The following is a 24,003-nucleotide window of genomic DNA, read 5'->3' as shown; positions in this document are numbered from 1 at the left end:
AATGAATAATAAAAATCTAATTCTGATGTGTAACGAGTTAAATAAAATTGATAAAAATCGAGTTCACACCTAATCGGTTTTTGTTCAAGTAGCTGATAGTATAAATATCGTCTGGACCACTACCGTGTGCGTGTCGTATCTCGGCAGGTATGATGAGCACAGGTATGGGACGAAAGGCCTCATCGGCACTGGATATAACAGATATAGTGTGGCTGACATATTACATTCTTCTTTCACAAGTTCTTGTAACTTACATTAAAAAAAAACACGTTAAAACCCTAACATTTTCGACGGCTGGAGGTCTGTCTTCATCAAGAGAAAAGAAATTCGAAAGTTTTTACTGAATAACTAACCCATTTGAGACTCGCAATAGTTATATCTGTGCATTTACTAAATCTGTTGTTTAGGGGAATACTTAATGATAATATCCTGAATTCTGTACCTTAATTATAACTCAGAATTGTAAGTACAAAAAGTGAAGATCTTGTTGAGTCAAAGAATATGGAGCGAAAAAAAAAAAATGGCTTCCTAATTGTCACTACAAGATCAAGGTTGAAGACGTCTCAAACTGCTGTTGTAAACTTTAGGATTCTCTTGTTGGGCGAGTTATTTTTGGATTATTCTTGTATAAATTGAAAGTTCCACGTAATTACAAGAGACCTAACTTAACGAATAACACCAAACAGTCACTTACTTGCTAACTTATCTCTAACTTACGGTATTTCTCTATTATTTTCTAGAAAATACAAAATCAAACTCTACAGCGCTGAACAGCCTAACTCAATAATCAATCAACAATATCTAGCGCAGTGCTTCCCAACAGCCCCCAATATTGAAGCGTAGGGTTTATCTTAATTTTAATAACTTTTTCAGAGGTCTCTCTCTGCATACAACAGACTGAGAACTGCTCTAGCGGAACTCGTGTCTTTATCTCACTCAGATTTTAATAGATTTCCAGACATTGAGCTAAAGATATACACTCATCACACGAGGTCAAAACTGTCTAGCCAAGATTAATACAAACGTTTGATAAAAAAACAAACAAAAAATAAAACACTAACCTGCTAGTGTCTCCCTTTGAGTAAAATCTTGTAGTAACTAAAGTTAATAAAACCCACCAAGATCTCTCACTTGTACGAGGCCTGAGCTCATGTCCAAGGCTAAATTTATCTTTCTTTCTGGAGGATTTATAAATTACGATAACTGATTATTTGTAATTTGTACAATAAATAAAAAAATTTACGTTTAAACTATCGTAAATTGACCAATCAATACCAAGTTTTCTGACAGAAAACTAATAGATAAAAAAGTTTAATTAATGCAAGAGCTTTAGAGGCTGGGTCTCGAGACAACAGGTTTAGGCTGTCCCGGAAAAACAATATATAGGCTATAATTCATTATACAACATATAACAAATTTGCGTTTGACATTACGAATCATGATAGAGCGCAGTTGTTTTACCAACATCTTTTATTAAAGCTGTAACTACCTGATAAACGCAACCTTGCAGTCAAAGGGAACCCTATTCTAAATATCAATGACAAATGCATTTTAAAAGCTGTGTTCATCAGTTGTAATTCATACTACTACTATTTTCTAAATATAAGTACAATATTCAAAATGTAGAAAATTATATTGCCCCAATTCTTTTTTTGTTGTTGTTGTTCAGTATAAAACTTTCTTACTAATATATTATTTGCTATGGACTGAATGTTTTTTCATACAATCTCTAGCTGTGAAAGTTACATTTTATATGACTGTGTTAATAAATTCTTTACATTAATGATCAACTGTAAAATATATTAACATGGAGATTATTAGTGTTATAATATTACGTGAGAATATGTAATGTTTGTGAAGGATGAATTTGCACTTGTTCTAACACAAACTTACTAATTGATACTTAGAAGCTTTCTTTTTTTAGAAAAATTACCTAAACAATTCATCTAATGTATTTTTAAAAACTTTCTATTCTTTAAAATGTACTTATAATATTTAGGTTAGTTTGTTGCTAAATTTCTCCACAAAGCTTCTTGAGAGCTATCTGCACTAGTTGTCCCTAATTTTAGAGTGATAGACTAGAGGAAAGGCAACAAGGTAACACTATTTACCACCAATTCCTGCGGTACTGTATTCAAATAACTGGATTTACCATCATATTATTTTGCCCCCACAGCTGAAAGTGCAAGCATGTTCAGTGATTGGAATCGAACATGCAACATGGAGATTGCAAGTCAAGCACTCTAACCACAAAGACATGCCAGGCCGCAATAATATTTAGGGATAACTTTACGTCAGTTTGGTACAAACAATGACTGCAATACCTTTTTTTTATCATAATGCGTATATAAAGAGGCAATAAGCACATTTACCTAAAAACGTAGGTTGATTTTCTCAGTTTTACAGACAGGCAAGTCTCCAGAATCACCAAAATTTTGGGGTACATCCTTAGCCTTCAGAAGTCTTTACTTAATATTTGGAAATTTACACTATATAATTCTTGCAAACAAATATTAATAAATAAAACAATTACTTTGATAGAGATCTTTGATTTAAGGTACTGCAAATTGGTGCTCGAGCTTTGTAAATTAAGTCCCTAGAGTTTTAAATTGTATTTCTACCATGTAACAACAATAATATCGACAGAGAAAACGTTTTTAGTATAATAGATTAATATAAATTTCTAACCAACCTTATGCCTCATCTGTGTAAAATAAAATCAATGGAAGAATACAGCTAGATAGAACCTTGGGAAATGTTTATAGGAGTAACAGTGAATTAACAATAGTGATGTTTTGTATAAACTTCCAAACTTCAAGTAAGCAAAGCCTGTCATTTTTTTAAATAATGTTTTTGAGGGAGACTTATATCTAAAAGCCAAATTCTTCAGCACACACACTGTGCATATCCATTCTGCATAGAGAGTATGTTAAAATAAAAGTAAGTTAAAGACAATACATCATAAGTAATGGCTTCCAATATGAATTGATTAAGAATATTGTTTGTAGTAACAACAATTTATTTGTTTCAGTCTTGATTACAAGTACATGTAATACTTTTAGCAACTTATTAGCAACAGATTGAATTAAGACAATTAACTCAAGTCACAACTAGAAATATTTTCACATACATTTTTGTTAAATATATATATATATACACCCACCATAACAATTTATCGAAGTCCTGCTGTTAGTACAATACCCCATAAAATATACAATTTGTACAAGTCTCATAATCAGTGCAAAAAATAATCTTAAATTGTAATTAATACCTGATAATCACTTGAATAAACAGACCACTTCTCATCAAGATCAAAGAATTAAACCATACAGTTGACAACAGAAACTTACCCTTGAGAAATACAAGCACAATTACATAGTAACACTATAATAATAATTGATAATCCTAAACCAATAAAACAGAAGAATTATTTCTGTTCATTGATTTAAAACTTTGCCAGTGTATGTAAAACATTAATACACTAAACATACGGTTTAAAACAAAAAAACTGGAGAGGAAAAGCTGCGACAAAATAGTTCCAAGTTCCACTAAAAAGATGTGTTAATTTAGAAGGTGGTTTATTTAATAATGATATGAACCTAAGCCCTTCATCAGACTGTTTAAATATCACCCAATGAAGGGCTTAGGCTTTAAATGTTGAATAAATCACTTTCTAGATTTACATCTTTCTAGTGTTACCATTTTTTTTTCTAATGTATAATACTATTTATCAAAAAAACTTTAATGTTGTTCAGCTCTTTACTTTTCTTCAACACACTCATAACGTTCTTCACAGAAAAGTTTACATGTTTCTGGTTACTTAAACTGAACTAAACACCTACAAATTACAACTACACAAAATTATCAATCTTTGTAAGAAATGTTTCCATTTTACCTATTCTAAGATTGTGAAAGTATATATTTAAAGTTCTTGAAGTTAAGCTGGTTTAACTCTCAATAAATAGCAATCTAATCTTAATTAGAGAACCTGAAATTCTAATGATTAACAGTTTATTGTAGAAATGCATCAATACAAAGTTTTCTATTTAGGAAAAAAACAATTAATGCTATATGCTAAAAATATTAAAAACATTTCATTATGAAAAAAACCAAGGTTGCTGAATCAGTTTATGGGGAAATGACAAGTTTTCTAAATCAGTTTATGGGGAAATGACAAGTTTTCTAAATCAGTTTATGGGGAAATGACAAGTTTTCTAAATCAGTTTATGGGGAAATGACAAGTTTTCTAAATCAGTTTATGGGGAAACGACAAGGTTGCAAAATCAGTTTATGGGGAAATGACAAGTTTGCTAAATCCGTTTATGGGGAAAGGACAATGTTGATAAATCAGTTTATGGGGAAACGACAATGTTGATAAATCAGTTTATGGGGAAATAACAAAAAGAAGTGATCTTCTCAAGGAATTGTTGATAAAAAAATGTTAACTTTACAATTAAATTTTGAAATGAGTAAGAAAAATATAGAAATAATAATAATAAAAACATTAAATAAACAAAAAATCTTCCATTTTATTATAAAAAAGGTGACTGGTAGATATATTGCTACTTTAAACTTTTGAAAAATGCAACGTGAATATTTGTTACTTCAAAAGTTGTGCATATCATGAATTATAGTGATGATTATACACTTGTATTTAAATACATGAGTCCAGGGCCAGCTTTAGATATTTGGTTGACCTAGGCAAGGATTTAAAATGTGTCCCCAGTGTATCCCGTGTAACATTACCATATTATTACTTTATTCTTTACTTTCACTCATAAGTTACTATAATTGTTAAGCATTTGTAATAACACTACATGAACCAAAAATCACAACTGGTAAACTTTCACTTTGATAGGCGTATTTGTGTCATAGTTTTAAAATAACGCAGTTTCCACATTCTTTTTTTTAGCAGCAAAGGTGTGAAGTGTTTCTATAAAGTATAGTTTCATGAATCATTAGATCTTTGTTTTACATTTAAGTTGATACTCTTAATAAGTCTCTCTCTCTCTCAGGTTCCAAGTCAGTAATACAGGACTACCTATGTAAAACAAGTATGTGATAATTGAGTCTATAAAAAATAAAATTAACATAAAACTTTTCTAGGTTTTCCACCCAGACAATTGTCTAACTCAACTACTTAATAATGCCACGTCTGCATGCACCTAAACTGTAATGTAATAGTTTTGAAAATTCAAAGATTAATTTCAAAAATAAAATAAAACAAAGTACAACAGTTCATGTTACAAGATGCTGATGTGTAAACATTAAAATGCTCTAAAACTCTAAATTCATAAATGTCAGCTAAGTCTAATGAAAATAAAATATCAGTAGTGGCATAACTCATATCTTCTGGTAAGATCCATAAGAGTCAGCTAATTCAGAGTTATGCCACTCTTTGATATTTTATTTTGATCGTATCTTCTGGTAAGATCCATAAGTGTCAGCTAATTCTGATCAAAATAAAATATCAAAGAATGGTATAATTTATATCCACTGGTACACTGTTCAGAAGTTGTATGACAAGAGCTATGCCAAAGGTCAGTCCCGTACATGAGAATCTAAGTAACTATCTCGATAACGACGATACTGCAAGTCTAAATGCAAACCATGCTAAAAATAAAGCATATATATATATATATAAGGCTATTGTAACACAGACTGAAAGTAGCATACTGAAGAATTTATTTCAGTCATGAACATGTTCTACTTATCTGGGTAGAGAATGTCATCAGCAACAAAGTCATGCTCATCCATAGGAATACTGTGTAGTATCTGTTCCTGAAATGCTAAACCAATTAGGTAAGGACGACCATGAGGATCATGTAAGCATTGATCAATATAGACATCATAATAGCCCTGGCCAGTTCCAATACGACCACCTCGTTTGTCAAAGGCTAAACCAGGGATCACCATCAAATCTAGCCCACCTAAAGTAGAAGCCAAAAATAGCATATTTGTCAACAATTTCTGAAAAACATTTTCAAACTAATCTAATCAAGGAAATATATGATAGATCAAAAAAAGAACCTAACTTCTCACATTAAACAAGTGTGATATTGATTTCATTAAAAGGTATTTATTAATAATATTTTTATGCAAGGTACAAAGTGTGATGAATCAATACAATATGACACTGAATATGGGTCTTCACAGGCCCATTATGGATTTTGCTTGAAAATATTGAAAACTTATTTCAGATACATTTAGTTTTTAAAATAAAACTTTATATTAATTAAAAAAGTCAAATATATATAGAATACAGATCCAAATAAGTACTTATAATACACTTTTTACATTGCTTAATAACACAGTATCTAATACTAACTTCTGATCAAAGCAAGCTAACTACATGTTTCAGAATTAAAAATAAACACAGTAATGAATGTAGCTAATTTAATACAGTATTCTTACATATTTACTTATAATGATTAAATATATTTCCAGTCTTATTATGACTTCCCACGATTCCCTAAAAACGATCTGGTTTTGTCATGTCCTGCATTTTCAGGACTTAGGGGGCTCTAGGCAAATTTTGTAGAGGAGCCCTCAGAACTGATCTTCATAAATAAGTCAAACACAATTCAATTCTGTTTATTAACAACAGTTTCAGCAACCCACAAACACAAGCAGTGGGTAGAAAACATTCAAATTAATAATTATAATACTTACAATAAAAACATGTTAATGAAAAATTACAAAATAACAGGTTTATATGAAATGATTAAAATTGCTCTTTACATAGTGAAACAGCTGTAAACACTTTTTCCAAAGAGACATACAGTTTTTGATTTATTTTTCCCTTAATCAGAAAGCTCCTTCAATCAGGAAGATCCGGGGTAATTGTACCCTTTTGCTAACCCTTTAATTTAACTGTGCCCAATGTATAACTTGATGCAAGATTTACTTATCAGCCATTACACTGAACAATTTATGTGCTTCAGATTTCAGAATAGTTGTTATTATGCCAAACACTGCATATAGCTCAAAATTATTACACTTGCTTTTATTCATCTGCCCAAGTTCTGTGTGATTTTTATGTGAAATTTTGAGTGATATGCATTGCATAAGCTGATTTAACTCATTTGTAAAACAATACAGCTATTTTTATTTACAGAATACCAAGTAAAGGATTTGCAACTTTCAAGACAAACGTGAGAGTTAAATAATTGATCCAACCTTGTATTTTTAGTTTCCTTATCGTTATTCTTCATATCTCCACACATATGCTAACTACTTAATACTTTCAACAATAAATACATAAATGACAATAATTGGGGTAATATTTTCTCTTCTTTTTTTCAAATCAAATGGCACAATTTAGACAAGAAAAATGAAACATTGTTTGAAATTTGCTCCAAACAACATTTACAAGTTTCTTAATCTAATGTAAAAACATTACAAGTCCCAGATATTTGTCTTATTTTGCAATTTCATAAAAATGATGGAACTAATGAGGTTTCCAACAGCACCAGCTTAAATAATCCTGTGGTGAACTATCTTTACTTTAACCCTATATTCATGGGTGTGCATGCCATGACTTTTTATAGAGTGCTATTCAACAAGATATATATTTGATGTAATTATTATCAAATACTCATTTTACCCTACACTACTGATTTAGTGCCACCTTGTGGTACAGAAGAGTAAATATCACATAAAATATAAAGAAATACTTAAAAACTGTAGATATGTATATCAGATATTCTGGAGGTAATTTAAAAAAAAGGAAACTGAAAAAATAAATACTACAAAATTTCAAAATGCAAAGAGGGCACTAAATAAAACATCCAAACATAAGCATCAAGAAGTGATAGTTAAGTAGAATATCACAGAGGGAATCACATGAGTCACATGTGTGTGGCACATCTATTGGTGGAGGTTTGTTGCATGCGTGAATCAGTTAAACTTTGTGAACCAAAGTGTACACAGAAGTGAAAGGCTTGTGGCATGCTAAAAAAATTTGGCAAATAGAAGGCAGCATTGAATGAGAGTAGCTATGTATGTGAGCAGTAGTAAGGTACCTTGTCAGATATATCAAAGGTTAACCAGACAGTATCAAAAAAAGGTATTTTCTACTGAACAAGCAAACAGCAGTTCTCTCCCAATTAATGTACTAGTATCAATATCATGGAACAGAGAAGATGTAGAAGTCTACATGTTGAATACTTACAAATGCATGTGATATTACACTAAAAACTTCTGAATTGTTACTATATAATAAATAGATAAATAACACACAATGTTAAAATCAATAAACAATTAAAAACATTTTTCACCTCTTCCAATCACTAACAGACCAACTACATGCATTTCATAAGCTCTATAAATGTTACAGTGATTCAATATTAAACTTTATACCTTATATCTGTATTAATGATGTCATTTAGATAAGTAAGGTATTATGATCAATTGAAAGTAGAGAAGGTAGAATTTTCTAATCACATTCTAGATTGGCTAGAAAATACTGAGCATAAACACCATTCATTTTTTGTTACAGCTAGAAACATTTGCATCAATAAAAAGGACTGTTGTTTTAAAAGTTACATTGTGAGGATGAATGAGGGGGAAATGTGACATCATCACTTAGTATTTTAGAAACAAACAGACGAAGCTTGGTGTTAAAAAAAGGACCAACATAACAAAGCAGATATATAAAAACATATACAAATAAGTTTTAACATCTTGAAAATTCTAAAAGTACACAACAATAATATAAACAATTGTAGCACAAAAACCATCTGTAATTGTGGAACATTACAATTATTTACACATAATTATAATACAAAGTTTACACCCTCTAATGTATTATTCAAACACTTCAACACACTGAACACCTGAACCTTCACTGTAAATACACACAACTGGTCATCACAGACTGTATAACGTATAGATGTCTGCAGAAAGTAATATTACAAAAATATATATATGCACATAAATCACACAAATAGAAGCCCAACATGCAACTGTTTTTTATGTGATTTAAGATGAAAAGAAGTTCATTTTACCTCTAAAGTTTTTATATGGTAATAAAATTTTTGAGACATGGAGCTAAGCCTTAAAGAAATGTTTTGTTACATCTCAATGAATTTCATGTCTTCAGATGAGAAATAGTGGAATTTGATAATATATTAATCATCAGGTTCATTAACTGATTACATTGAACTAATCAATTATTCTCATATGAGGATTAAATAGTTGGAATACTTGTAAGCACTAAGTATGATTAGTTGATTATTTTTGTGAGTCATGATGCTAATTGACTAAGCTAACCAACTTTGAATTAATTGAAAATAATGAGTAACATAATGGCAATATTTCAATTACTTGTACTATGGGAATAATAAAAACAGTAATAATTTGAAATACTAATTCCGATTAGTTGATTAGTTTTCAAAACATTAATTGATTTGACTGTAATTTTCTAATGGATTACTTTATTTGACACTAATCAACATAACTAATGCTTGAATATTTGTGTTAAATGCCAAACCTCATTCATTTCCAATTCTGAAAAAGTTTTTAATTTCACTGATTAAAATAAGATAAAGTGTGTTCTCAAATATTTACCACCTGAAAATAGTTTTTGTCAACAAAAATTCAACTTTAGAATAATAATACTAACTAAACAAAGGCTGCTCTAGTACCTGGGGTTACCTCAGTAGTTACACAGCTCTTTATTTAATGATAAACCTTTAATTCTAACATGTTTCAAGATACAAAAGCATCATGTATGCATAATTAATCATATAAAATTAACAGTGTGTTTTCTATTTGTTAGGCATTTAAGATTTCCTGGCTCAAAGGTTTTTTTTAATGCAAAATAACAAGCAACAAGAGAAGTAGCTTTTCTACACTGCTGGGAGGTGATAATTATTGTTTTCCATCTAAAATTTAATTTCATTTAAATTACCAAAATCTTCAGCATTTGCTGAGTTTTCAAAAGTATATTATTAAAACTAACAATTCTGAAATATTTTCACAGGCTCATATGTTGAATGACTCTTTTGTGAAGCTGTTAAAAGTTTTCACCAGTGAATCCAACTCAACAGTCCACCAATCAATGACTACACACTGTCAGACGACTCTTTGCCACTATCACTGTAAATTACATGTTGATTATTGTTTCAGTTCTGAACTAATTTTAACTATAGTGTAACTTGTAATACAATTAAAATCATTTGTACTATTACACATCTGGTATATATGTATAGATTTTCTTAGTACTTCTAAAACTATAGTTTGTAAACTATCTTTTGAGATTATTGATTACTGCTGAACCAAACAGACACATTAAGCTATAGTAGTAGGAAAGTATTAGTTGGACGGTGTTATGCAAAAGTGACCTAACACACAAAATCTTAAAAACATTTTTTTTATTATCTTTTCCAAGCTAATAAGTGTTAGTCTTTCTTGTGAAAAATTACCTAAGCTCAATCCCTTTAGATTGCTCTATACATAAGAAAGTTCCAACCCACACTCATGATATTAAAGATACCAGTTCTGTAAAATGACCTATGCGGGTTAGATGATTTTTGCAAAGCAACTTTCAAAATGGTAACGGTAACATGTTGAATGTTCTATAAAAGTTTACATGTGCATGTAGATAATTCTTTAACTTTTTTCATCTCAGTTCCATCTCATTTTGTCATCGTTCCCAACAAAAGGGTGTCCACAGTGCTCTTAGCACCTTTTTATATTCAGAGCACTTTTGTGCATTTGAAAAATTACACTTTGAAATATCCTTAACCCTAACACAACGTTCAACTGATTTGGGTTTAGCAAATTCCACAAAAGTACTCATTTCAGAGTAAGGTCATGAAAATGGCTCAGAAAAAGTGCAAAATACAGTATAGTTTTGCCTTCTGACCATTGAATAACACTTCACAGAGCAAAGTTTTAACATTAGTTGCTACATGTAATCATCATTCGCTGTATCGGATTTTTAGGTCCAATTTTGTTGGACCTGGGAGGGTCAGGTATTCCTTCCACCTCTTCCTCCCCCATAACAGTAGATTTGTGCATTTTATTTTTATTGCCAGAGAAAGCAATTGTCAACAGAAAGTAGATACAGAGGGTAAAAATGTTAACTGGCTGATGACACGTGAGATACAACTCAGGAAAGGTGAGAGCAGTGTAGTCTTCATGAGGACCTCTTTGTTCAAAATCGTGACCCAGAAGCTCAACATTACATGTTGTACTAGGGAGCACCCCAGCTGTCCTTTCACAAAAGTCTTGCCTTTGCTATGGTCTGAGAGGAAAAAGTGACAGTGGCAAAGCATATGATTTGAGAGACCTAATGTGTCTCATCCCAGATGACTGCAAGCCATTCTACCACTCCATCCTTCAAGATGAGAATATCATTGACAGCTTTGATGGAGAGCTGAATTTTCTTATTGAGGACAACTAACACTCTTTACCTCAAGTGCTACAACAATAAGCACTAATGATTAGAATGAAAATACTTGTTTTCACAGTCGTTTTTTTTAATAGGTCTATAATAACTTGTTTAAAATTTGATTTGAATATTATTACATTTCTTGATAGCTTTTGAAAAGTACCAGTTTTGGGAAATCTGTTTCAGACAAAAATGACCTAAGACACTAACTGTCATTTTTTGTATCATAATGAACAGTTTATTGTCATGTTAGTGTTCTGTTCTAACACATAATAGTGATCTCCATTGATTAAAATCAAAATGAACATCTGGTATTCATCACTGATTTTTTGTAGGAAAGTAAAACATTTTGGTCATTTACTCAAAACTACGAATTGTGGGTTAGATCACTTTTGCATAATGCTGTCCAGTTGTACTAACAGTGGGCATTAACAAGTAATATAATAGTCTTAATTGTGGGAGTAAATATAATAATGTAAACATTATTAAACACTAGGCTTTTGTGCTGAGCGAGGATTATTTTGCACAAATGTTAGTGCTAGGCTGTGTTTTGCCTTACTAAAGTAGTTAAAAATGTACATTTTTTTCTTCATTCTGTTTGTGTCAGAAATGTAAACTTAAAAAATCAACATTATTTGTGTTATAACAAAAAAGCCTTTGAAACACATTGCTAAAATTTGCTCAAAAAAAAAATTAACCACTTGGCACTCTGGATCTCAAATATATTTACATTTACATACGATGTATGCTTATGTAATACATATACTACATTTTATAATTTTCTATTCCTTTAGAAATACTGAAAACAAATATTTTTAATTACATAATTTTCAATCCAATTAAAAGAATAAACTGGTAAAACAAATGAAACTAGTGAGTGCTGGGAGTTTTCTTTCATTCTGAGCTATAGAACACCAGTGTATGACATTTTTGTTACATCTTCTATGTTACTGTCTTTCTTGATCAGATATTATATTTTGTGTGAAGAAACACAGATTTAATTCTGCACAGACTTATGACAAATACATTTGTCAAAATAAGCATAAATACTGAAATACCAAAAGTTAAAGTAACAAGGGTCATAGCTTAATACAATTACATATCTTAAACAGATGTTTTAATGTAAACATTTATGAACAGACTTACCTGCAACAAGAGCATCATCTCGAATGCTATCCTCAACTTTCTGGCCATTGCTCCAGTTCATCAGAGAAAGCTTGGGCAAGTCATCTGTAGAGTGAAGTTTGACCATATACATATGTTGGCTGTTTGGACTTCAAAAACAGAAAAGAATCATTGTTTTATGACATTGATAAAGTGTACAGGTATAAATTAGAAATAAACAGTATGTCATTTCCATTACACTAGATAAATCTTTCTACAATTAACTGCATACTATGAATTATTAAGTTTTAGATGTCTCTATAGTTAATATCAGTGATAACCCCTTGGTTTATTTACAAAATTTTATAAAAATAAGTAACATTCAATGTGCATTTTACTATCACAAATTTATATTTTTTTGAAATTAGAGAAATGCTACAAAATATTCTAAACAAAATTTGATAAACTTTAATTTCCAGTTTAATTTACTTACTTATGCATAGTTCATATTTCTAACAACAGGCTTGTTGCACTTTGAATTTCATTCAGCATGGGAGTCTCAATCTCATTTTCTTGGTAAGTAGGCTCTCTTTGATGCCAAGTTGTTATTCATTAACTGCTATTCTTAATATTTAAAAATTTTTTGGAAGTCCTATTTTTTCACATACTTTCAAGGCATGAAACATGATCGAACTACTAAGGTTTTTAGCATCAGTGTTCTTTTATGCATTCATAGCCTTGCATACAGGGCAGTGGTATTTTTTAAGTAACCTTTGATCTGTTCATTGTATTAATCTTGTCTTTGAATGTTTAAAGTTTTATTACATAAAAAATTTTAGCTATTCAGTATACACAGCCTGTTTTTAAAAAGTCAAAAACATAGAAATATATTGATTAAAAACAGTTTACCCACCACATTCATAAATGAGGTGAAAAAATATTTTTTTATGAGTGCTAACACTCCTATGAAACAGCCTATGGAAGAACCTGAGAAAACAATTTATATAACTTTTTCCTTCACAAGTACGCATAGACTGAAAATCAGACAACAAATTGTGCTAATGAAAATAGATCTTCCTGCAAATCAAACTTAGGATTTTATTCAAACCAGCTATAAGGATGAAAAAAATTTACTTTCAAGAACAAGTCACTTATAAATACCAGTGCCCAGAGTGCAAGGACATCTATCATGCTTTGAAATCACATAGAAAAAAAAATGACTTCCAAAAATTTCAGCAGATCAGGAACAGTAAATGATGAACAACTACTCAGTGTCAAAGAAAGCTTACTTATCAAGAAAATGAGAGCCAGGCAAATCAAAATGAAAGTGCAACAAGCCTAGTATTAGAAATATTAACTTTAAAGTTGAATAATACATGTAGGCCTTATGTAATGCATTAGTTAATGATTATATATCTTGTTAGGCCTAGTTTGTCTTTTATTAACTGAAATATTTTTAAATGTTTTTATCAATCACATCACATATAGTTGGTTTACAATTCAAAATAAATACTGAAAACACGATTCTGGGACATTAAAATTTGACAAAAACCAAGATAAAATTTTGTATTCAATGAGGATGCATCAGGTAAAAATGACGAGAATATCAGATGATGTTGATTTTTGGATCATGTTCACATCCATTAGTAATTCTTAGTATGTTTCTCATACACTTATGATATTTAATTACACTGATGTCCAACATAAAAAACAAAAGTTTCTGCAAAAATTCATGCTCGAGATTGTTAAGCAAATAATAAATTGAACATAGACAGCAAAGGAAAAACAAGTTCACAAGTGAGCAGCTAAAACAAAATTTTTATCAACAATAACTGTGTAATAAATAAACAACACACAACATTAAAATTGATACACAATTAAAAACCTTTCTAAAATGCTGACCATGTGTTTCAACATTTACCAGGTTATCTTCAGGAGTGAACTTGCAAGATATAAGTATCATATTTATTTCTTCGTAGCTAAAAATCTACTAGAAAGTTTAAATTATTGCTAAGTAAGTATAAGCATTGCAAAACAAATGAGAGAGTGTTCTAAGTTGATTAATGGTTGATTTAATTATGTATGCAAAGATGTAATATACGTAATGTCAGGGAATGGTCTCAATAAGAATATGGTGGTGTATTATGTCAGGGAATGGTCTCAATGGTGACTGTAGGCATATTGGAAAACAGACATCAGTATACATAAAAGATTTAAAACCAGCATAACTGAAACTTACTCGTATTTAGGAACAAAACATTCTTTTCCCATATTCAAAATCTGTTCCAGGATTCCATGTGTTTGAACCTCATGTTCAGTACTCAAGTACAAAGAAATTCTATGGCTGTTCTTGAAACGCTCATAGTTCAACAACTGTGAGAAAATAAACAAAAAAATCACTTTCAACTTTGAATACTGGGACCAAATAAGTTTTATTTTTTAAACCAAAGGTCTAATTGTCATATAACAAAGCAAGTATAAATCTTAGGGCAGAATACTAACTTTTTCAGACACAATTTACAGTAAATACCCAAAAGAAAATGGAACAAAAAGAATTATATATGTCTTTAGTAACTAATCCTTATTACTACATTTATATATTTTCTGTTTTTTTTTACTAAAGATATAACTTAAATAACGACCTTGCAACCTTCATATTATTTTGTATTACCTTATTCATGCAGAAATTATCTGTGTGATGTTCACGTATATTGTATGTTTTCTACCTGCTTTAGGGATATATATATATATTTAACATTTTTTAGTTACTTAGTTTCATGCTTTAATGGTGACAACACATGGTTCAGAAAGTCATTAAGATTGCCTTGCTTTAGTCATTTTGTTTCTTTGTTCTTTATAGCCTATTCTGTAATAATGAATTAGGATACACTGTAACTTGAAAAAATATTCCCTTCCCAAACAAATCCTGTAGTCAGTTAAAGGTAACAAAAATAACTCATTAATTTTGAGCACACATTTGTTTGCTTTTCTTTCTGTTCTGGCTTTGATGTTTTTAGTGTTTGGTTTAATGTATGGAATGGAACTAGATGGACCAATAGGTCTCTTGTTGTCCTTTAATGTTACATTATATACATAAATACGTATAATTTAAGGACAACGACAACAGGTAACCTTCCATCCACTATACTAAACTTTAAAATAAAAACAAAACACTGAAAGCCAGCCTTTATCATTCAAATATTTATTAAGCCTTCCCTTAAACTCTTATATGAACTGCATCTACCACATCTGAAGACAACCTATTCCAAAAGCTAACCACCCCGTCAGAAACTTAAAGCTGTCTTAGGTGTAGATGATTTGCTACCCTGCCAAAATTTATATTTGTGTCCACTAGTCGCACTATTCTCAACATTAAGTACAAAAAAAAAGATGCATCAACACTATCAGTTCCCTTAACAATCTTAAACACCTCAATCAAACTCGTTTTATTTTTTCATGAGAAAACAATTTAACAAACATTAAGTTATCTTCATATGACAACGTCTAAATTTAAGGTATCATCGTAGTAGCCTTCCTCTGAACCTTTTCCAACAATATGGTGTCCTTTCTAAGGTAAGTAGCCCAAGACTTAAAAAAAAAAAAGAGTACTCCAAATGTGGGCTAACCAATGACCTATACAATGACATTATATCCTCTTTAAACTTGTATTCAATATTTCTATAGATAACAACTTAAAATTATATTTGCCTTGCCACTTGCAGCAGCACACTGCTTGGATGATTTAACAGATTGATCAACCACAACATCAAGATCCTTTTCTTCCATAACACTGTTAAGGTTATTCCCATCAAAATTATACTTATAATTCTAATTACGATATCCCAAGTGCATCCTCCTCCTCATAGCCAGCAATACCCACAACTTTGATATCATCAGCAAATTTAAGTAATTTATTGACCATTCTTTCATCTGTGTCACTGATATAAATCAAAAGTTCCTGTTTTTGACTTTATATGCAAGTTATTTTTAATGTTACTTTAAATTTCACAGTTACTTTCATTACCTTATACAGTGTTAGGATTTTTTTCCATCTCTTTACTTTGACTGGGTAAACAGTGTAAAGAAATATAAAAAATGCTGATATCAGATAATGATATTTTGCTACTTCTAAAGCTTTTGTTTTTCTGTGAAGTTAATGTTTTTTTTCCTGGTCATTATGGTTAAGAGTAATGGAAGAATACATGCAGAGTTCATTAAGTTTAACATGTGAAGACTCAGTGTATATGAATAGAGTACAACGTAAAATATTACTACAACTCATTCATTAGAGGAAAGTCTGCTTTGGGAAAGATCACGGGATTTAAAAAATGAAGAAACAGATTACCAAAAGAAGCCATAAAATTAAAAGGTTTAACAAAAAAAAAGTCAAAGTTAGTTATGGAAGGGAAGAAAAGAAAATGTAGAAATTAAGAGACTTTCTGCACACTGGGATTCAAAAAATAGGTACAAGTATATTATCAAAGGAACTCATACAATTTCTAAGATTAGAATTCTCACTGGATGTTACAGTTCACAATATTGTTGACAGAATAATTTGATGTGTGGATCTAAGGAAAAAAAAGTTTTTTTTGTAGGCATTATTCAAACTAATAATATTGGTAATGGCAAATCTGAAGTTATAAAATTTAAGCAGCTTATGAGAGGTTGTAGGGTTAGAAATAATTGCTCTTTAAACAGTTATTTTTTGAGTGTAGACAAGTACAATGTGCAAGCATCAAGTGATCAATCATTGAAATCTGTGACTTCATTTTCATCGAAAATTATTTTAAGACATAAAAGTCCTAATTCACTGCAATTGTCACTTAAATGATACTTCTACTGAGTGCCATTAGATCTGGTCAATTGTTGGAATTTGGTAATCAATTAATCATCAGGCTCATTAATCGATTCCATTCAACTAGTTCATTATTCACACATGATTTGGATAGTTGGAATAATCAAAAATAGTAATAATAAGAAACTTTAATTCTGATTATTTGCATGAGTTGTGACACTAATTTACCTATCTGAATAATCTTTAATTAATCAAAAATAATAATGAGAAATCATAATGGCAATATTTTGATTACTTGGATAGTTGAAATAATTAAATACAGTAATATTTGGAAACACTCATTTTTGATTAGTAGATTATTTTGTGATATTAATAGATTAAATCATAATTTTGATTAATTGTTTATTTTGCATGACACTAATTGATGTAACCACTTCTCATGGGAACCAATTATATCGATTAATCTACACAAAACTTACACAGCTTAAAATATTACATTTAATTCACAAGTCTGTATTTCCTACTGTATTGAACCACTATTCGAACTATATAGGAAGAATGTTTGAGCCCCTAATAATTTTGAGCATTTAAAATCAGTCACCTGTCATTCTTCTATATTCCAAAGAAAACAAAACCAAAACATTAGCCTAGCTCTCCTTGTACTTAAAACAAGACTTTGAATTCTTTCCAACATGCTGATATAACTTCTTTATTAAAGAAAACAAAACTAGCTACAATTTTCATCCATTTTAGTCAAAGACAATATGGTTATTAAAACCTTGTACACAACTTGATGAGGATTCAGTCTAGGTATTGTGTAGGGTTTTGGTTCCTTTGCTATTGAAATGGCTGTGATATGATTTTAGCTATTAGTATATATATATATATATATTATTTTAAAACTTTCTTCGATATGTAAATACAATTTTTTTAAAGTTGTTGTTCGGAGGTGACATTAGTGGGCCAATTATCCTTATGTCATCTTTTGTTTTTTCTACATGTACAATCTTTGTTCAAAATTCTTAATCCAAAACCATTTTTCTCCTTTCTCTACAACAGCAATGCTTCTCTCAAAATTTTATACATCCATATCGAAAGCACAAATCTCTACACATCTCAGTACTAAAACTAATTTCCCACCTCATGCTTTTATGGTTCACTCATCCAGCATTCTACTTCTAGTAACTGCTCTTTTCAAGGGAGATGATAAAATTTGTTCTAGTAATTATAGACCCATTAGTCTTACATCAGTTGTGGGAAAAGTTTTGGAAAGTCTATTAAAAGATGCTTTGCAAAGTCATTTAACAAAGTTTAGAATTTTATTGTATAGTCAACATGGCTTTACAAAGGAAAAAATCTTGCCTTAAAAATCTTTTAACATTCTTTGAAAAGATTACTGCTTATGTAGATAAGGTTTAAGGGTGTAGATTTGGTGGATTTGGATTTTCAGAAAGCATTTGACAAGGTGCCATATAAAAGGTTTGTGAAAAAAAAATTAGCTGTATAGGTGTGGGAGATAAGTTGGATAAAATTGGATAGAAGAGTGGCTGGATGGAAGAAAGCAGAGTTGTAACAAATGGAGTTCTGTCATAAATGGCAGAGGGGTTTTAATTATAGTAAATGGAAGATAATGCATGTGGGTAATCATAATTTTAATTATAAGTATAATTTGGATGGGAATAACCTTAATAGTGTTATGAAGAAAAGGGATCTTGGTGTAATAGCTGATCAGTCTCTAAAGGCATCCAAGAAGTGTGCTGTTGCTAGTGGTAGGGCAAATAGGATTTTAGGTTGTATCTTTAAAAATATTGAATACAAGTCTAAAGAGGTTATATTTTCATTGTATAGGTCATTAATTAGGCCACATTTGGAATATTGTGCTCAGTCTTGAGCTCCTTACCTTAGGAAAGACATTGAATTGTTGGAAAGGGTTCAAACAAGGGTTACTAGAATGGTGCCTGAGATGAACGGGTTGTCATACAACGAGAAGCTGAAATCTCTAAATTATTTTCTCTAGAAAAAAGAAGAGTTAAGGGGGATCTGATTGAGGTGTTTAAGATTGTAAAGGGAATTGATAGCTTTGATACATCATCTTTTTATATTTTAACAATGAGAATAGTAGGACTAGTGACCACAAATATAAATTTTTGCAAGGTAGGAGTCATTTTCAGCTAAGTTTCATTTTTCTAGCAGTGTGGTTGGCCTTTCAAATGGGTTGCCTTCAGCTGTTGTAGAGGCAGTAAATTTAAGTGAGTTTAAGAAAAAGCTTGATAAGTATACAAATGAAAAGGGCTGGCTTCAAGATTATTTATTTTATTTATTTATTTTTTAATCATTTTAATTTAGTTTAAGAGGCTGGAACACCTGAGATGGACCAACAGGTCCCATGTTGTCTCAAAACGATATGTTATGTTAAAATAACATCTTATAATATTTATTAAGTCATCATTAACCCAGCAACTCCTTCACTAAATGTAGACTACTCTTCTAAAGTTCTTTGGCACTAAAGTAAAAAAAAAATTAAGACAACAAAACAAAAATGAAATATTAGTTCTCTTTCCACACCCTTTTTCATAACTAACACAAGTTGCATAACTATACTTCCACTACCATTAGAGGAAACTGGAATCATGCAATACCTAGCTCTGAGGCAAACTACAAATACTAATAGCAATACTCATTACTAGTAATAGTACTATCCAACACCACGAGTTTATTATTCGAAATTCTAATACATATATTCCGGTATGCTTCTATTTTTATTAGTCCAAAACTCGGAATATAAAGGTTGCTGTTTACATGATTTAATGTAAACTCTAACTTGAGTGTAAGTTGTAACTGCCCATGCTACTGTTACTGTTAGATTTGTTAACTTTTCCAACGTAGGCCAAAAACTACAGCGCTGGTATGCCAACCAAAAACCGTGAAATCGCAAGCAATTTTATTACTTAATAACAACGTTAAAAATCACAAACCTTTTCTGTGATAAGCTTTGTCTGTCTTATTTTCTCGTCTTTAGACATAGAGAGAAGTTTCTTTTTAACTTCAACTCTTAAAGCTTCTTTAGCTGCTCGAAGCGCTGTAGAAGCAGCAGAATTCATTGAGAAAATATTATAAGACAACGATAAAGTATAATTGTTTCGATTAGTCAAACGTTTACTATCTGATTCTAACTATTTACTCTATGTGTATAAATTGCTATGGGAGTTACGTAAATAACCCGGTGAAGTATGCTTCTTAATTAATTTTATTTTCCATCTATCGGCGTAGTCCTCAACAAACTCAAGTGGTACATTTACTACAGCTTCCCTCTAGCCTACTTTAAATATTACAATTCAAGGCAAAATTATCCCACTCTAATATATTTTATTTTTGCTATAATTTATGATTATTTTTAACCTTTTCATATACTTTTTGTTAAGATTAAGGTATGCTAATCGATTATTTAACGATTTTTCAAATACCTCCGTTTTTTTAATTATCATATATATATATTGTTACGTCTCCGTTCGTTAGTTAATTTTCCGTAAATTCGTTCCGACGAAACTTTAGCGACACAAGTCCTTTCTTAAATAAAAATAGTTTATTCTTTCCGAATACAACTTTACGATACACTTAATTTCAACAGTCGCTCTATAACAAACGCTCACGTCTCATGTGGCCAACAATATTTTATCAGCATACATTCAATTACTCATTACCTCTGTTGTCCCGTCACGTTGTGAACGTCTTATATATACAAGACTAACACATATCTAGTAAATGCTAGGGCATTCTTGAAGGAACAGGATATTTCTAGAAACAGGTAGCGTGATACTAGTCACGTGACCTCGCTGACGCAACAATATATATATATATATAGAGAGAGAGAGAGAGTTATAAGCTAGCTTTGGTTGGTTGTTGTTAAGCGCATAGCTACACAATGGGCTATCTGTGCTCTGCCCACCACAGGTAATGAAACCCAATTTTTAGCGCCGTAAGCCTGCACACTTACTGGGGCTTTTATGCTCGTTTTCGGAAATCCCAGTTGATTTGGAGTTTTTTAAACGTTGATACGTGTAAAATTACTTCCAGATTTAAATTTTTGGGCCAATTTACCTTTAAAAATGGGCTTCTAGATATTTGAAAAAACCTCCTTGTCTGACACGATAAAAATAGATGGTTTGATTAATAATCATGATTTTAAGAATGTTTTTTTAAGTTAAGCAAAAGCTACACAATATCTATCTGTGTTCTGCCCACAACTGGTATCAAAACTCGGTATCTAGCGTTGTAAGTCCTCAGACATGACGCTGTGCCACATTAAGCGATTAAATGTTATATATTTGTTAAGTAAATATTTAAAAATGGTGATTATGATACTACCCCCCCCCCCAAAAAAAAGTTATGAGTATACCAACAACTTTCAAATACAAATTATCATTCACTAAGATTTCATTAAATCATATTTTTCCTATTCCTTTGCACTTCACTACTGATTTAAATTGTGCAACGGGACATTTGATCATTTCACCAAAGTTTTAGAAGTAATATACTGTTAAGTATAGTTTCCAAACTTTATTTTTTAATACGTTTGTGGTATTCTCAGGTAAAACTGATATATCTCAAGAGAGAATAAAATAAATTCGCAGAATAACAAGAGATTCGACCAAAATATGTATCATAAAGTGATTCTAAAATCTCTGAATAGAGTTGTGAAAGAAAAATACTGAACAAAAATGTGAAATACAGTGAAAGCAATCTTTATTTTAAACCAAAAAACAGTTTGTATATTTATTCAGCACGTCAGACAGTCGTTTAACTGGTGTGGTATTTTCAAGTAAACTGATTTGCCTTAGTAGTAAATTAAGTAAGTCTACTATATACAGTGACATAGGTCACCAGCTTATGCCAGCTGTCTGAACTGCAAATGAAACAGCTCCAGCTGTCAGACTTTGTTTATCAATAGCACTTCCAATCTCTCTCAATTAGCCTCGGAACCTCAAACAGAGCTAGGGTTGTGTTACTTTGGCCAGAAAGTCCTGTAAAGATTACCCCATGTAATTTTGAGCTCGCCATAAACTACATCCCAATGACCCTCAGTTGCCTATACTTCCATTAAACTGAGTTCGATCCTCAGGAGAAGAACTCAATCAGCAATTCTGGATGCACCAGATGTCAACAATTCTACTTCTTGAGACTGCCACTCTAGTGAGATAGGTGTCATGGACCTTCACATTATTGATAAAAGTCTTACTTCCAGGACAGGACTGATTCTAGACCTTACAGCTCTGTCATATAACGATCTCCCTTCAGTGGTTGACTTTTTTATTTGGTTGTAAGTCCATCCAGTCATAGAAAATGCCATATTTCCTCAAGAAGAAGCATTTTAAAATTTAATAACACAAGAGTAGAAGTAAAGGGCAATATACACACGCTAGAAGAAAAAAGAAAACTCTGCAAAGATATTTTTGTTTGTTTTGAATTTCGCGCAAAGCTACACGAGGGCTATCTACGCTAGCCGTCCCTAATTTAGCAGTGTAAGACTAGAGGGAAGGCAGCTAGTCATCACCACCCACCGCCAACTCTTGGGCTACTCTTTTACCAATGAATAGTGGGATTGACCGTCACATTATAACGCTTCCACGGCTGAAAGGGCGAGCATGTTTGGTGTGACGGGTATTCGAACCTGCGACTCTCAGATTGCGAGTCGAGCGCCCTAACCATCTGGCCATGCTGGGCGTGCAAAGATATATCCTATGGTCATGGAACCAAAAGTTTCTTCTTTCTATCAACTCTATGGTATCTTCTGGTAAAACTTATTTACCCCTAGATTGACTAAGATAGGTGCACAGAATAACAGAAAATTCCACAGCGATATATATATTACCTAGTAATTCTGAATTATCTGAACCTAAAGAAATTTGTTAAAGAAACAGACTGGGCACAAATGTGAAACACAGTGAAAACAATCTATATTTTAATTTAAACAACGGTGTGTGCATATTTATTCAGGACAATAGACGGTTGCTTTTACTGGAGAGTTAAAAGCTAAGCGTTGTTCACTCTACAAGAGCTTCTTTTAAATTATCTTCTCCTTAGGCTTGACCTAGTCTGAGAAAGCATCACATTGTGTACTTAAAACCATAACTTAATTCTTTCACATGATGATTAGCGCTGTTCACGTGATTGTTAGTCATTCCAATTTATCGTACGAGAGTTTATAGACTCTAGACATCATCTGACTGACCAGTGGAAACGGCCATTGTCTAATTATATATAGTTAGGTTTACGTTGCAGAAACCTTTTTTTATGGGAAGACAAAGATACTATCTTATTTGAAATGCACAGAACAACAGGTAGCTATAGTGAAAATAACTTACCCGCCTTCTTAATCAAGAAACAGGGTAGCTTGGATCCTCCAATAATTTTTTGATGAGGAATCCAATGTATTTCGTCTTCCCAATATTTCAATAACATTTTGTGTTTCAAAAAGAGAGAAAGAAAGGCTAATTGTGAAGTCTATAAAGTAGTATAGGCCATTTCACTTGATGGCCATCAGTATACAAATAAAGCATTGTTGCAAAATAGCCACAGTCTGAACACACAAATAATACTGTTGCGTCAGCGAGGTCACGTGACTAGTGTCACGCCACGTTTCTAGAACTATCCTGTTCCTTCGTGAATGCTCTAGCATTTACTAGATATATGTTAGACTGGTATACAT

The 24,003-nt window shown here is 31.3% G+C and overlaps 1 protein-coding gene across 1 annotated transcript; it reads right to left on the bottom strand.

Annotated features, from left to right (window-relative positions):
- Positions 1 to 5,415: 5,415 nt before the first annotated feature.
- On the bottom strand, positions 5,416 to 20,557 carry LOC106463170 (5-formyltetrahydrofolate cyclo-ligase-like). The gene is made up of 4 exons (XM_013923170.2): positions 20,273 to 20,557; positions 14,742 to 14,875; positions 12,545 to 12,672; positions 5,416 to 5,930 (listed from the first exon to the last, which is right to left on the bottom strand). Exons 1-4 carry the CDS (start codon positions 20,396 to 20,398, stop codon positions 5,707 to 5,709), a joined length of 612 nt encoding a protein of 203 aa, XP_013778624.1. The 5' UTR covers positions 20,399 to 20,557; the 3' UTR covers positions 5,416 to 5,706.
- Positions 20,558 to 24,003: the final 3,446 nt, after the last annotated feature.

Source organism: Limulus polyphemus, unplaced genomic scaffold, assembly GCF_000517525.1.
Source record: "Limulus polyphemus unplaced genomic scaffold, Limulus_polyphemus-2.1.2 Scaffold1341, whole genome shotgun sequence".
Lineage (NCBI taxonomy): Eukaryota > Metazoa > Arthropoda > Merostomata > Xiphosura > Limulidae > Limulus > Limulus polyphemus.
Note: the sequence above shows the minus strand (reverse complement) of the source record. Positions and strands in the feature narration are given on the sequence as shown.

Coding starts and splice junctions, on each gene's coding strand:
- LOC106463170 (XM_013923170.2), bottom strand. CDS start 20,398: ATGAATTCTGCTGCTTCTACAGCGCTTCGAGCAGCTAAAGAAGCTTTA. Junction 14,876..20,272: donor CAAAGCTTATCACAGAAAAG/GTTTGTGATTTT, acceptor ATTTTCTCACAG/TTGTTGAACTATGAGCGTTT. Junction 5,931..12,544: donor AGATGATGCTCTTGTTGCAG/GTAAGTCTGTTC, acceptor CTTCTACTTTAG/GTGGGCTAGATTTGATGGTG.